The sequence below is a fragment of the Salvelinus fontinalis genome, chromosome 7 (genome assembly GCF_029448725.1).
Source record: "Salvelinus fontinalis isolate EN_2023a chromosome 7, ASM2944872v1, whole genome shotgun sequence".
NCBI classification, from domain to species: domain Eukaryota; kingdom Metazoa; phylum Chordata; class Actinopteri; order Salmoniformes; family Salmonidae; genus Salvelinus; species Salvelinus fontinalis.
In genome coordinates, this window is record NC_074671.1 from 54833113 (window position 1) to 54848604 (window position 15492).

A 15492-nucleotide genomic window follows, 5' to 3' on the forward strand; every position below is an offset into this window, starting at 1 on the left:
ATTTCTCCAAAAAGTACGATCTTTGTCCCCATGTGCAGTTCCAAAAGGTTAGTATGGCTTTTTTATGGCGGAGCAGTGGCTTCTTCCTTGCTGAGCAGCCTTTCAGGTTATGTCGATATTGGACTCGTTTTACTGTGGATATAGATACTTTTGTACCTGTTTCCTCCAGCATCTTCACAAGGTCCTTTGCTGTTGTTCTGGGATTGATTTGCACTATTCGCACCAAAGTGCGTTCATCTCTAGGAGACAGAACGCGTCTCCTTCCTGAGCGATATGACGGCTGCGTGGTCCCATGGTGTTTATACCTGTGTACTATTGTTTGTACAGATGAATGTGGCACCTTCAGGGGTTCAGAAATTGCTCCCAAGGATGAACCAGACTTGTGGAGGTCTACATCCCATGATGTCAAGCAAAGAGGCACTGAGTTTGAAGGTAGGCCTTGAAATACATCCAAAGGTACACCTCCAATTGACTCAAATGATGTCAATTGGCCCATCAGTATCTTCTAAAGCCATGACATAATTTTCTGGAATTTCCCAAGCTGTTTAAAGGCACAGTCAACTCAGTGTATGTAAACTTCTGACCCACTGGAATTGGGATACAGTGAATTATAAGTAAAATAATCTTTCTGTAAACAATTGTTGGAAAAATTACCTTTGTCATGCACAAAGTAGATGTTCTAACCGACTTGCCAAAACAAACTATAGTTTAAACAGGAAATGTGTGGAGTGGCTGAAAAACTAGTTTTAATGACTACAACTTAAGTGTATGTAAACTTCCAACTTCAACCGTATATATATATATATATATATATATATATATATATATATATATATATATATATATATATATATATATATATATATATATATATATACTGTATATATAAGTGTTTGCAAATCCAGAGATAGACATTTGCATTGTGGTAAAGAAGACCGCTGATAACAGGTTATTTGTGCATCGGAATTCAGATAAGAATGGCCCGCGGCTGAATCCCTGATGAGTCCGTCTTCACTTGTAGTCTACCCGGCGACGCCGGTGAGAAGGACCCAATCAAGTGACAGGCATGGGTTAATAAGAATTGAATTATCTGAGAAAGACATGTGAGCGAGAGGTGCTTCGGAGCATGGCGATTGGTAGCTGGGAGAAGCGAAGAATAATTATTGTATTCAGCGCAAGGGCACAATGGCCACTTTGGCTGCAAGGCATGGATTTTTTTAGGAGGCATTACAGCCATGTCCGCCGATGCCGCCGGGAAATTCGAGAGCTGCTTATTAGGAATTTTCGAATCTGACTTCTCTATGTGGCAAATATCTTTCTGGGCTGGGTGTCAGTTAAACTGCAGTACCGAAGCAAAACTGTAGGAGCAGTCGAAACCGTGCTTCTAGAATGGAACCTTGGCCCCTTGGGACTGACAATGGGGTAGTAAATTGGCCAGTTTCCCCCTCTACCCTCACAAGGCTCAAAACTGCGACAAAAAAACACACTTGCATTTGCAACTATTTGGCTTGGCAGTACGATACAATTTTTTTATTGGTCGCAAGTTATTTCTTTTTTAGCTGGTCACGTTAGTCTTTGGTTCACATTTAGCTTTTCAAAACAGCAATGGTAAACCAGGTATTCAAAAAGTTTGGTCCGTAGTCTTGGTTGAATCTTCACGATGCGCAATTCAGTCATCATGCACTGTTTGAATTAACTTTTTTGTTGTTGTAATTTTTACCCACTATTTCCCCCCAATTTTTGTGATTACGATTTTGTCTCGTCACTGAAACTCCCCAACGAGAGAGAGGCGAAGGCCAAGTCAGCCTGGAAAAATAAAACTGCGAAAACTGGATTTTATAGGACCCTACAAAGTAACTTCAAAAATCTTTAACATTAACACCCTTTTTGAGATTAAATAAAATCTTTGCACCATTTTTCCCCCTCCAAACAATCAATATAAATGATATTGTCAAGTTAAAATGTAATGTCTTTGTGTATGGAGGGTAGGTCATTATAGACTATAGGCTACTTGCTCATTCCACGAACGAAAGATAACATTTAAATTATGCGTGCATCATCCGCTTTCCCTAGTCAGTATTCTTTTAAAATTGGGCCAGTAGCATTGTTGGCACTGGCCCGGTGTGCCACTGGCAAATGTACCTGAATGTCAAGCTCTGCAAGGGCATGCTAATATAAAAGACAGCTAGTCATTATTAGGTTCTGTATGGAATGCAGGCACATTATGAGACTCAGGTCATTATCGCTGAGCAGTGGTGAAAAACCGGGACGACCAAATCATGTGATGGTGCCATCAACTGAAAACGTTGGGAGCACCAGAGCCGCCAGAATAAAAGTTAGTCTAGAACTCTGCCTCATAACCCCCCTACATCTCCAGAGAGAAATGCATGACCCCGTTTGGGCTGTGTGTGCGTGGTGTTCCATGAGGATTGGCGGCTGTGGGACACACATTCGATTAAAATCCTCTTCATTAACAAGGTGAGCACCTGGGAAAGTATTTATAGGCTGGCTTCTGAGTGTGTGTGTGTGTGTGTGTGTGTGTGTGTGTGTGTGTGTGTGTGTGTGTGTGTGTGTGTGTGTGTGTGTGTGTGTGTGTGTGTGTGTGTGTGTGTGTGTGTGTGTGTGTGTGTGTGTGTGTGTGTTCGTCGGACTGTGTACCAGCCAGTGGGTCAGAATCATAGAAAAAGTTTGTTGAACCTGAACACCGTGTTGATGGCCACTATAAAATTATACCATTTTTTTGTAATAGCATTTATGTAATGCAAGTCAGATCATTATCCCTAAACCTGACCCTTGGCATGGAGGGATTTAACACACACACACACACATAGGGCTGTCAAAACTAGCTCAAGAAGCATGACAACATTCCCTTATATGACCAAAATAATGAGAGAACACCTGAGTCTTTTCTCCTCCAGGCTATTTCTGCTCTGACCGTCACCAGGGTTTAGAACTAAACCCATCAACCTGCCCCTGGCTAGTGAGTGACCACCCAAATCGAACTTAATCTGAGCTAGCTTATTCTCCACTGGGAGAGTCTAAGCCCTGCTAGCCCGACATGGATAACCCTCCCATTTGGAGCGAAGCAGCAGGGCAAGAAAGTGACTGAGTAGGCAGCAGTTCATTTAGCCAACAGCCCAGGTCACCTAGGCCACAGATACACAGCCCCAAGTCAGGCTACAGCAGCCACCAGCCCAGCCAGCCAGCCAACAAAGCTCCAAGTCATGCTGCAGCAGCCCCCAGCCCAGCCAACACAGCCCCAATTCAGGCAACAGCTGCCCCCTGCCCAGCCAGCCAGTCCCAAGTCAAGCTGCAGCAGCCCCCAGCCCAGCCAACACAGCCCCAATTCAGGCAACAGCTGCCCCCCTGCCCAGCCAGCCAGTCCCAAGTCAAGCTGCAGCAGCCCCCAGCCCAGCCAGCCAGCCCCAAGTCAAGCTGAAGCAGCCCCCAGCCCAGCCAGCCAGCCTCAGGTCAAGTTACAGCAGCCCCCAGTCCAGCCAGCCAACACAACCCCAATTCAGGCAACAGCTGCCCCTAGCCAAACCAGCCCCAAGTCAAGCTGCAGCAGCCCCCAATCCAGTCAGCCCCAAGTCAAGCTACAGCAGCCCCCTATCCAGTCAGCCCCAAGTCAAGCTACAGCAGCCCCCTATCCAGTCAGCCCCAAGTCAAGCTACAGCAGCCCCGATCCCAGCCAGCCAGCACAACCCCAAGCCCAGCAATAGCAGCCCAAGCCAGCAAGCCCCAAGTCAAGCTACAGCAGCCACCAGCCGAGCCAGCCTAGAGCCCTCTATGTTTTGACCAAGTAGAGAAAGACACCATGGCTGGTCCTATGGCCTGATATTGCCCTCAGGAGCACATGCTACAGAGGAGAGAGGGGGGGGGGGGGGGGGGGGGGGGGGGGGTAGAGAGTGAGTGAGGTCTCCATGGCCTGTCCTATCTTTAGGCATCAAAACTCAACTCTGGTCATACAAGCACTTCATACTCCAACCAACCGAGCCATAGGAAACCACAGTATTTGCATGTACAATCAACTCCTGATAAATGCAACAGCTTGGGACTGTGGTACTCGTAACATCATGCAATAAACAGGAGAATGTAGAACTATGGAGCATTTAAAAACAAGGTAATTGACCTGGAAAACCACGCACAGCCCTAGTGAGACGTGTGATTAATAGGAGTCAGTGACATATCAGTCTAAGCTTGATCCATGTTTAACAAAGCCTATTATAGACAAGGACTAATCCTTCTTTACACCTCCTTATCCCTGCTCAGACACAAATACACAGCCTTAACTCACTTAGAATAGTCTGTTTACAGCATGACTGGTCACACAGAGGCACAGGCACACACTGCCTCTCACAGAAGTCCCACTGACTGACTAACATTTAAGAATCTGACACAGGAAGTAAACTTCTCCACTGATCCCTGATCAGGGCTAGCCTGGTCTTTACATGCTTTAGTTCCTGCATAACTAGTACTGGCTTTAGTTCCAGCCCTGGTCCTAGACTCACACAGCATTGCATCACAAGAGTAGGAATAGTCAGTAGGTATAAACAGAGATAAATTGATGATGAAGTGAGCAGTCCCAACCCACACATCCATCCTCTCTGTGCTCCACTCTGAAGCAGTAGAATTGAGAAATGGAAGTGGGGAACAGTAATCCAACTGTGCCTACTCTGTGTACACACACAAAAAATATAAAACGCAATATGCAAGAATTTCTAGGATTTTACTGAGTTACTGTTCAAAGAAAATCAATCAATGGAAATAAATTAACCAGGCCCTAATCTATAGAATTCACATTACTGTGAATGCAGATATGCATCTGTTGGTCACAGATACCTTTAAAAAAAAAGTAGGGGAGGGGGATCAGAAAACCAATCTGGTTTCACGACCATTTGCCTCATGCAGCGCAACATCTCCTTCACATAGAGTTGATCAGGCTGTTGATTGTGGCCTGTGGAATGTTGTCCCACTCTTCAATGGCTGTGTGAAGTTGTTGGATATTGGCAGGAACTGGAACACGCTGTCGTACACGCCAATCCAGAGCATTCCAAACATGCTCAATGGGTGACATGTCTGGTGAGTATGCAGGCCATGGAAGAACTGGCACATTTTCAGCTTCCAGGAATTGTGTATAGATCCTTGCAACATTGGGTCATGCATTATCATGCTGAAACATGAGGTGATAGCGCCAGATGAATGGCATGAGGATCTCGTCATGGTATCTCTGTGCAATCAAATTGTCATTGCTTAAATGAAATTTTGCTCATTGTCCATAGCTTATGCCTGTCTATACCATAACCCCACTGCTACCATGGAGCACTCTGACATTGACATCAGCAAACCGCTTGCCCCACACTACACCATATACCACTGTCTGCATATCTGCCCGGTACAGTTGAAACCGGGATTCATCCATGAAGAGCACACTTCTCCAGCGTACCAGTGGTCATTAAAGGTGAGAATTTGCCCACTGAAGTCAGTTACGATACCGAACTGCAATTAGGTCAAGACCCTGGTGAGGATGACGAGAACCCAGATGAGCTTCCCTGAGATGGTTTCTGACAGTTTGTGCAGAAATTCTTTGGTTGTGCAAACCCAGTTTCATCAGCTGTCCAAGTGGCTGAAGAAGCCAGATGTGGAGGTCCTCGGCTTGCGTGGTTACACATGGTCTGCGGTTGTGAGGCCGGTTGGATGTAATGCCAAACTCTCTAAAACGACATTGGAGGCAGCTTACGGTATAGAAATGAACATTAAATTCTCTGGCAACAGCTCTGGTGGACATTCCTTCAGTCAGCATGCCAACTGCACACTCCCTCAAAACTTGAGACATCTGTATCATTGTGTTGTGTGAGAAAACTGCACATCTTAGTGGCCTTTTATTGCCCCCAGCACAAGGTGCACCTGTGTAATGATCATGCTGTTTAATTAGATTATTGATATGCCACACATGTCATGTGGATGGATTATCTTGGCAAAAGGAGAAATAGTCACTAACAGAGATGTAAACAAATTTGTGCACAGAATGAGAAATAAGCTTTTTGTGCGTATGAAACATTTCGGAGATCTTTTATTTCAGCTCATGAAACCAACATTTTACATGTTGCGTTAATATTTTTGTTCAGTGTGACAGCTATATATTATTTTCTTCATGACCTAGGCCTAGTATGCTCCCCACAGGTTCAAGTCAAGAATACAATAGGATAGAATGTGATACAATAGGGGGAAAAATGACTAAATAGCCTACAATAGAATAGTGTGTCTCTGTGTGGTTTGGCCTACTTCTCAGAACTGAGCCAGGGTCCACAGGGAAACGACTGGAGAGGGGCAATCACACGTGTCAGACAACCTGGGATATGTTTTGTAAGTGTGAAACGGGAGCAAACGTTTCTGAAACAGAGGTAGTCTACTACCCGAAATGAACTTGTCCAATAGAAACACAATGTAACTTTTTAATGTCTAGAAGACTGGTAGATGCTGGCAATCTAAGGCCAGTTATTTTTCTCCTGTGGCTAAGGTTAGGATTTAGGAATGCCAAACTGATCCTAGAGACCTGTGTCTTAAGACAACTTCTACTGCCAGGAGATTTAAAAGAGTTACTGCTGATTTTGCCTCCATGCTCTTCATCGTGGGGGTCTGTAAAAGCACAGAGACACATATACAGACACACACAAGTATCTTCATGCTTCTGACTGATGTTGAGAAGCTGCACCCAATGTTTCATATATACATTTAATTCAAAGAGCACACCAGAACTCTTTCCCATATAGAGCCTAGGCCTAGCTATAGGAATTGCATCTGCCAGGTTGTGTAATGTGTGACCCCCTAGTCCTATTCATCCTTTCAGCTCACCTGTATTCTTTATTTAGCAGTACAACTGTTACAATCTATCACCTTCCAATGGATCATTCATTTGGCTGGGGTTAACATAAAAATAGCCAGGAGGGATCTGTTTTCTGCAATACAGTACCACTAACATGACCATATATGCTTAAATTATTTTCACCATCAGATTCATTCTGAAATTGACCTCTCCAGTCCTTGTAGTAATAGTAGAACTTGGTTATAACAATATGGTGACACTAACGTTACTCATCTAATAATACATAGTTAGCATAACCACTTGATTTGATTACGAACCATTCCCCCGTTCTAAGAATTAAATTGAAGCCTAGCCCTTAGCTAGCTAACCGTCCATAGACTAATTGACTAGTTAAACCAGGGGTGAGTGGATGGTAAGCAAGATACAGTTAGCTAGCTAGCTAGCAAGCAATGACAGCAAATAGCTAGATGCCAACGTTAGGTAGCTAGTTGGTTAGCAAGCACTAGTAGTACCAACACCAACAACTAAAGTGACCAGATGTTGGCCAAGTGGCTTGGTGATTTGGCTAGCAACAGGAGGTAGCTACCTACCTACCCACCCATCTGACTAGCTAACAAACTCGTTTATTAACCAAACACATACCTAGCTAGCTAACGTTAACTAACTAATACATATTGACTGGTTAGCTAACATTAGCTAGCTTGGGGGGGGGGGGGGGGGGGGGGGGGGGCTGAAGCTTGCTAGCTAGCTAACCTATCTAGTTAGCTAAATTGATATTTCACTAAACGGCAACTAGCTAACTATGGTTCAAAGAATCCCCAAAATATGAATGACAGTGAGTTACCGAGAAGGAGTAATTTCAGTTCTCTCCTCGAGTCCCGCTTGTCTCGCCGGAGTTGTTTGTCTATCTCCGCATTGATTCGTTTCGATTCCTTCGCCTCTTCGCTCAGGCAGCAAGCCATCATCGACTCCAAAGTCATACCTCCTGGTTTTGGAAACCCGCGGGTTAGAATGGACTATGGGTTAACTTTAGCTAGGTATCTAATATCCTGATCCTCGCTTCTAATGTCTTGCGAAGAGGTGGACTGAGGGGTCTTGGATGGGAATGGGGGAGGGGAGCTAGGGGCCTCGCTGTCAAGTTGTCCCCAACCGAGAACTGTCCGACTTCACCCGTGTACAGATCTCAGCAAATCACGGGAGGATCGGCGAAGAGGGGGCAGTGTCGATGCGAGGGGGTGTGTTGAGGGCCTCACTCCGTTGATGCGCGCTACAAGCCTTGTTTAGATTTCTCACGTTAGCTAGCTAACGTTAGTTGGACAACTAGCTAGCTACCTGGCTAGCTAACTATCCCTATTACCCGCCTCGATTGCGATACCCCCTGTTCACTGACTGGGTTCGTGCGTCCCTGGCATGACAACGAACGAACCTAACTGCACTGTCGCGACATCCAACAAGCTAACGTAGCCAACTGTCCGCCTTCTCAGAGCTGTCCGCCCCCTAGCTAGAGCCAAGCCACAATTGTCAATAAAATGCACACGAAGCATCCATATGACCAGTCTTGCAATGGCACAGTCACCGCTTCCCAACAAATGTTCGTCCTCTTTTTCTATCCAACTAAACGCTAGCTAGGTTCCAGCGTTATGTCTCGATAGCTGAACGGCTTCGCGATGTGTCAGAGCTGTGATGCTGGCAAACTGAGAAATGACCATTCCCCAGTCAGATTTGGCTGACTAGCTAGCAGTGCAGCATTCGATTGAATCTCGCATCATTTTTGGCGCAGTTATCGAGCTATACATTTCCTATGAAAACGCAGCCGCTAGTTAAATAAATAGAAAACAAAATGCGTATTGATGGCCTTCGTCCAAGAAGATGGAGCCATCACTCGCTAGCAACTAGCAGTTCCATTTATTAGCAGATCGTTGCGCTTCTGTTGAAAACCGTGGGCATGGCACACTTTAGATTGATGCCAGGAGGGTACTAGGCAACCAAAGTGAGTGACAGTGGGTTTGCACGTTACATGGACAGGAAAAGGGGCGGGACGTCTTTCAATTCTGGATGTGGATTCTGAGAACCACTCAAGTTAGGTCGATGCATACAAGGAACGGCACACATAAAATACAGCTAAAAATCAACGACAAATAATTCCGATTTTTGCCATATTTCCTTATGAGTTCATAATAGATCTATTTAGGGTGATTACCGGTATTGGTTTTTCAATGGCACAGGGATCAACGCATTAATATTGCAGTTCCCACCCACTAATGATCTGCGGGTTTGCACTGCAAATGCACGCTATTAGATGAAGGAGTTTATGGACGTTAGGAGCCCCCCCCCAAGAACAAAGTCTAATTGCTGATACAAAAAAGCAACATTCGCACATTGCATGTCACCATTAATATCCGCACTATGAGGAGATTTGATGTAAGGTTCCTCTTTTTAATTCACCTGCACATTAATTTTCTCTGCTGTTCTTTTTCGTACAATCCATTATGTAGAATGACACTACATATTATTTGAATAATGCAAGATTTTAAATCACAACAGTTTTAAAAATGACATTCAGTAGCAAAAGGTTTTTCAATAGTTGTTAATTCTGAAGAAAAATTTTTTTTGGAATATAATATTGGAATATAACTAATAACATTGGAATATAACATTTAATAACAATAACTCATAACTAATTCATTCAGTGTAACATTGATGTGGCAACTCTTATGCTCTGCTATTGCACGATTCTAATTTGTACATAGGTCACAAATAAAGCTATCCCCAGTAATAGTGGAGCACAACTCATAAGCCCACCTGTGACTAAAAACGGGGAGAGATGCCAATTGAAATGCTCTCTCTTAAAAATGTAGCTAGCTATCAAGCTAAATCAAATCGTATTTCTCACATGCGCCAACTAGACCTTACTGTGCAATACTTACTTAAAAAGTAACACAATAAAATAACAATAACGAGACTATATACAGGCGGGTACCAGAACCGGGTCAATGTGCGGGGGTACAGGTTATTCAAGGTAATTTGTACATGTAGGCCCCAGTGATGTACTGGGCTGTATGCCCTACCCTCTGTAGCGCCTTACGGTCGGATGCCGAGCAGTTGCTATACCAGGGGGTGATGCAACCGGTCAGGATGCTCTCGATGGTGCAGCTATATAACTTTTTGAGGATCTAGGAACACATGCCAAATCGTATCCGGTCCCTGAGGGGGAAAAGGCCTTCTTCACGACTTTCTTGATGTGTTTGAACCATGACAGTTTGTTGGTGATTTTGACACCAAGGAACTTGAAACTCTTGACCCGCTCCACTACAGCCCCGTCAATGTGACGGCCCTCCTTTTCCTGTAGTCCACGATAATCTCCTTTCTCTTGCTCACGTTGAAAGAGAGGTTGTTGTCTTGGCACCACACTGCCAGGTCCCTGACCTCCTCCCTATAGGCTATCTCATCGTTGTCTGTGATCAGGCCTACCACCATTGTGTCGTCAGCAAACTTAATGATGGTATTGGAGTCGTGCTTGGCCACGCAGTCGTGGGTGAATGGGGAGTACAGGAGGGGACTAAGCACACACCCCTGAGCGGCCCCCGTGTTGAGGATCAGAGTGGCAGATGTGTCGTTGCCTACCCTTACCACCTGGGTGCGGCCCGTCAGGAAGTCCAGGATCCAGTTGCAGAGGGAGGTGTTTAGTCCCAGGGTCCTTAGCTTAGTGATGAGCTTTGTGGGCGCTATGATGTTGAACGCTGAGCTTTAGTCAATGAACATCATTCTCACATAGGTGTTCCTTTTGTCCAGGTGGGAAAGGGCAGTGTAGAGTGCGATTGAGACTGCGTCATCTGTAGATCTGTTAGGGCGGTGTGCGAATTGGAGTGGGTCTAGGGTTTCCAGGATGATGGTGTTGATGTGAGCCATGACCAGCCTTTCAAAGCACTTCATGGCTACCGACGTGAGTGCTACGGGGCGATAGTCATTTAGGCAGGTTATCTTAGTGTTCTTGGGCACAGGCACTATGGTGGTCTGCTTGAAACATGTAGGTATTAAATACTCGGACAGGGAGAGGTTGAAAATGTCAGTGAAGACACTTGCCAGTTGGTCCGCGCATGCTCTGAGTACACATCCTGGTAATCCGTCTGGCCCCGCAGCCTTGTGAATGTTGACCTGTTTAAAGGGTCTTGCTCAGATCATCTACGGAGAGCATTATCACACAGTCGTCCATAACAGCTGGTTCTCTCATGCATGCTTCAGTGTTGCTTTCCTCGAGGCAAGCATAAAAGGCATTTAGCCCATATGGTAGGCTCGCGTCACTGGGCAGCTCGCGCCTGGTTTTCCTTTTTTAGTCTGTAATAGTTTGCAAGCCCTGCCACCTCCGACGAGCATCATAGCTGGTGTAGTAGGATTCAAACATCGTCCTGTATGAATACTTTGTCTGTTTGATGGTTCATCTGAGGGCATAGCAGGATTTCATATAAGCATCCGGATTAGTATCCTGCTCATTGAAAGCAGCAGCTCTAGCCTTTAGCTCTGTGCGGATGTTGCCTGTAATCGATAGCTTCTGGTTGGGATATGTACATATGGACACTGTAGGGACGACGTTGTCGATGCACTTATTGACAAACCCGGTGACCGAGGTGGTATACTCCTCAATGCCATTGGATGAATCCCGGAAACATATTACAGTCTGTGCTATCAACACAGTCCTGTAGCGTAGCATCAGCGTCATCTGACCACTTCTGTATTGAGCGAGTCACTGGTACATCCTGCTTTAGTTTTTGCTTGAAAGCAGGAATCAGGAGGATATAATTTTGACAGATTTGCCAGATAGAGGGCGAGGGAAAACGTTGTATGGGTCTCTGTGGGTGGAGTAAAGGTGGTCTAGAGTTTTTTCCTCTGGTTGCACGTGACATGCTGGTAGAAAGGAGTTCAAACGGATTTAAGTTTGTCTTGTTTAAGTCCCCGGCCACTAGGAGCGCCGCTTCCGGTTGAGCATTTTCTTATTTGCTTATGGCCTTATACAGTTCGTTGAATGTAGTCTTAGTGCCAGCATCGGTTTGTGGTGGTAAATAGACAGCTACAAAAAAATATTTAATGAAAACTTTCTTGGTAGATAGTGTGGTCTACAGCTTATCATCATGAGGTACTGTACCCCAGACGAGCAATACCTCGATACTTCCTTAATATTAGACATCGCGCACCAGCTGTTATTGACAAATAGACACACAGCACCACCCCTCGTCTTACCGACGTAGCAGTTCTGTCCTGCCGATGCACGGAAAAACCAGCCAACTGTATATTATCTACGTCGTCATTCAAACATGACTCTGTGAAACATAAGACATTACCGTTTTTAATATCCAGTTGGTAGGATAGTTTCGAATGGAGCTCATCCAGTTTATTCTCCAGTGATTGCACGTTGGCCAATAGAACAGATGGTAGAGTGTGTCTTCACTGACATTTTCAACTTCTCCCTGTCTGAGTCTGTAATACCTACATGTTTCAAGCAGACCACCATAGTCCCTGTGCCCAAGAACACTAAGGTAACCTGCCTAAATGACTACCGACCCGTAGCACTCACGTCTGTAGCCATGAAATGCTTTGAAAGGCTGGTCATGGCTCACATCAATACCATTATCCCTGAAACACTAGACCCACTCCAATTTGCATACCGCACCATCAGATCCACAGATTTTGCCATTTCTATTGCACTCCACACTGCCCTTTCACACCTGGACAAAAGGAACACCTATGTGAGAATGCTATTCATTGGCTACAGCTCAGCGTTAAACACCATAGTGCCTCAAAACTCATCACTAAGCTAAGGACCCTGGGACTAAACACCTCCCTCTGCAACTGGATCCTGGACTTCCTGACAGGCCGCCCCCAGGTGGTAAGGGTAGGTAACAACACATTCCCCACGCTGTTCCTCAACACGGGGGCTCCTCGGGTGCGTGCTCAGTCCCCTCCTGTAATCCCTGTTCACTCATGACTGCACGGCCAGGCACTACTCCAACACCATTATCAAGTTTTCACAACAGTGGTAGGCCTGATAACTGACAACAATGAGACAGCCTATAGGGAGGTCAGAGACCTGACCGTATGGTGCAAGGACAACAACCTCTCCCTCAACATAATCAAGACAAAAGGAGATGATTGTGGACTACAGGAAAAGGAAGACCGAGCATGCCCCCATTCTCATCGACGGGTCTGTAGTGGAGCAGGTTGAGAGCTTCAAGTTCCTTGGCGTCCACATCACCAACAAACTAACATAGTCCAAGCACACCAAGACAGTCGTGAAGAGGGCACAACAAAACCTATTCCCCCTCAGGAGACTGAAAAGATTTGGCATGGGTCCCCAGACCCTCAAAATGTTTTACAACTGCACCATCGAGAGCATCCTGACGGGTTGCGTCCCTGCCTGGTATGGCAACTGCTCGCCCTCCGACCACATGGCACTACAGAGGGTAGTGCGTATGGCCCATTACATCACCGGGGCCAAGCTTCCTGCCATCCAGGACCTCTATACCAGGCGGTGTCAGAACAAGGCCCTAAAAATTGTCAAAGACTCCAGCCACCCTAGTCAAACTATTTACTCTGCTACTGCGCGGCAAGCGTTACCGGAGTGCTAAGTCTAGGTCCAAGAGGCTTCTAAACAGCTTCTACCCCCAAGCCATAAGACTCCTGAACATAAGACTCCTAAGACAAATCAAATGGCTACCCAGACTATTTGCATTGCCCCCACCCCACTTCTACGCTGCTGCTACTCTGTTATTATCTATGCATAGTCACTTTAAGAACTCTAACTACACGTACATATTACCTCAATACCGTACCCCCTGTATATAGCCCCACTATTGTTATTTACTGCTGCTCTTTAATTATTTGTTATTTTATTTTATTTATTTTTAGGTATTTTTCTTAAAACCGCATTGTTGGTTAAGGGCTTGTCAGTAAGCATTTTACTGTAATGTCTACTACACCTGTTGTATTCGGCGCATGTGACAAATAAAATTTGATTTGATTTAGAGACCCACTTGCCGATGAATTCTCACAAGGAACCCCAATCGCCGTCCCCTGTACCTCTGTCTTTTCCTCACACAAATTATTTGGGCCTGGTTCCAGAGAAACAGTATATCCTTTGCGTCGCACTCATTAAAGAAAATTACTCACCTCCAGTTCGAGGTGAGTAATCGCTGTTCTGATATCCAGAAGCTCTTTTCGATCATAAGAGACAGTAGCAGCAACATGTACAAAATAAGTGACAAACAATGCAAAATTGGTAGTAAGGTTGCTCGTTATCACTCCTAGCAGCTAATGCTAACTAACTAGCTGGCTAGCATTTACTGATAGTGAAGTTGCTAGTTAGCAAGTTAGAATAAACTAGCGCTAACTGTTCTAGTCATTGCCTAAATGACAGGTAGAAACCCATCCATAACCATAAAGGGGTAACTAGCCCCCAGGGATCAGTTACCCACACTCATCCAACATATTACTACTTTACAAAAAATATATATATTTTTTTCTCTCTAAACAAGTGGATTATTTATCTTAAGCCGTTCCTATTTGTATATTTAAAAAATTATAGTTCTAACTTCATTAGAATATATCTACTTTATATCTACTTTTTCCAAATTAAAAAATAGATAAACTTACCTCAAAATGGTTTAGTTGAAATATCTCCCAAAGTTGTGATGACACAGAGGGAATCACAGAGGGACTTGCCTAGTTAAATAAAGGTTAAATAAAATGAATAAAAACAATGTGCTGAGCAAGAGCAGTGGCAGCCAGGAAAGTGTTGGGGAAATAATTTGGTGACATCTTGTGGTCTTAATGTGAATTACAGGGGGTGGGGGAAGTTACCCCCAGGGGGCAAGATACCACCCAGTACCCTATTTTTAATAGGTTAGAACACTGATGACAATTTCTTTTGAGACCATTACAGCATATAAATAACAACAACATGATAAATAAATAAACAGAATCACCACGACAGTAAAGCAAATGTAGCGAGCAAAACTTTTGAAGAAGTGTATTGACATCTTGTGGCCATATTGCATAATTACACTCTCAAACGGGCAGGCCCTCGAGAGCTTTCAGGTCCCTGAAAAAGCTAAGATTTACATTTACATTTAAGTCATTTAGCAGACGCTCTTATCCAGAGCGACTTACAAATTGGATAAATAACAAATTGAAAATAACAGCAGGAGCTTTAAAATATCAACCACACATTTGAGTCAAGGTTACACACCCACATTTGAAATCAAGGCCAAGGGAAAGACGCAGTGTTTATAAATCTATAAATGATGGGTATGGGACCTGGGTATGATGGGATACACATCACTAGAAAGAAGCGGGAGTTTGAGTTTCACTTTCCAAGCGTAGATCACATTCCCTTTCCATTCTGAGGCGACTGTTGAGGGGTTTCCACAAGATAGTCAGATTTATACTTTGTGGCTGTGCTATGTCTGTAGTTTGGTTATATCGTAAAAATTCCTGAAAACTAAAATAATATTTTTGGTCATAATTTAAGGTTAGGCATAAATTTAGCAGTGGGATTAAGGTTAGGTTTAAAATCAAATTTTATTCAAAAGATACATTTTAGAAGTAGGCGGGGTGGTAACTAGTGACGACCCTGTTGAGGGTTGAGAGGGAGGCTACAGCTAGAGAGGACAAAG

General features: G+C 44.5%; 1 protein-coding gene across 2 annotated transcripts in view; it reads right to left on the reverse strand.

Moving 5' to 3' along the window:
• LOC129859739 (guanine nucleotide-binding protein subunit alpha-11-like) overlaps positions 1-8810 on the reverse strand; it is a 33670-nt gene extending 24860 nt beyond the window's left edge. Inside the window, exon 1 of one of the 2 annotated variants that reach the window (XM_055929849.1) lies at positions 7671-8810. In XM_055929849.1, the coding sequence (XP_055785824.1) occupies positions 7671-7806 (136 nt within the window). In that variant the 5' untranslated portion in view covers positions 7807-8810. The remainder of the gene's footprint in view (positions 1-7670) is intronic. The other variant, XM_055929848.1, reaches the window with a different exon arrangement.
• Between the last annotated feature and the right edge of the window lie 6682 nt (positions 8811-15492).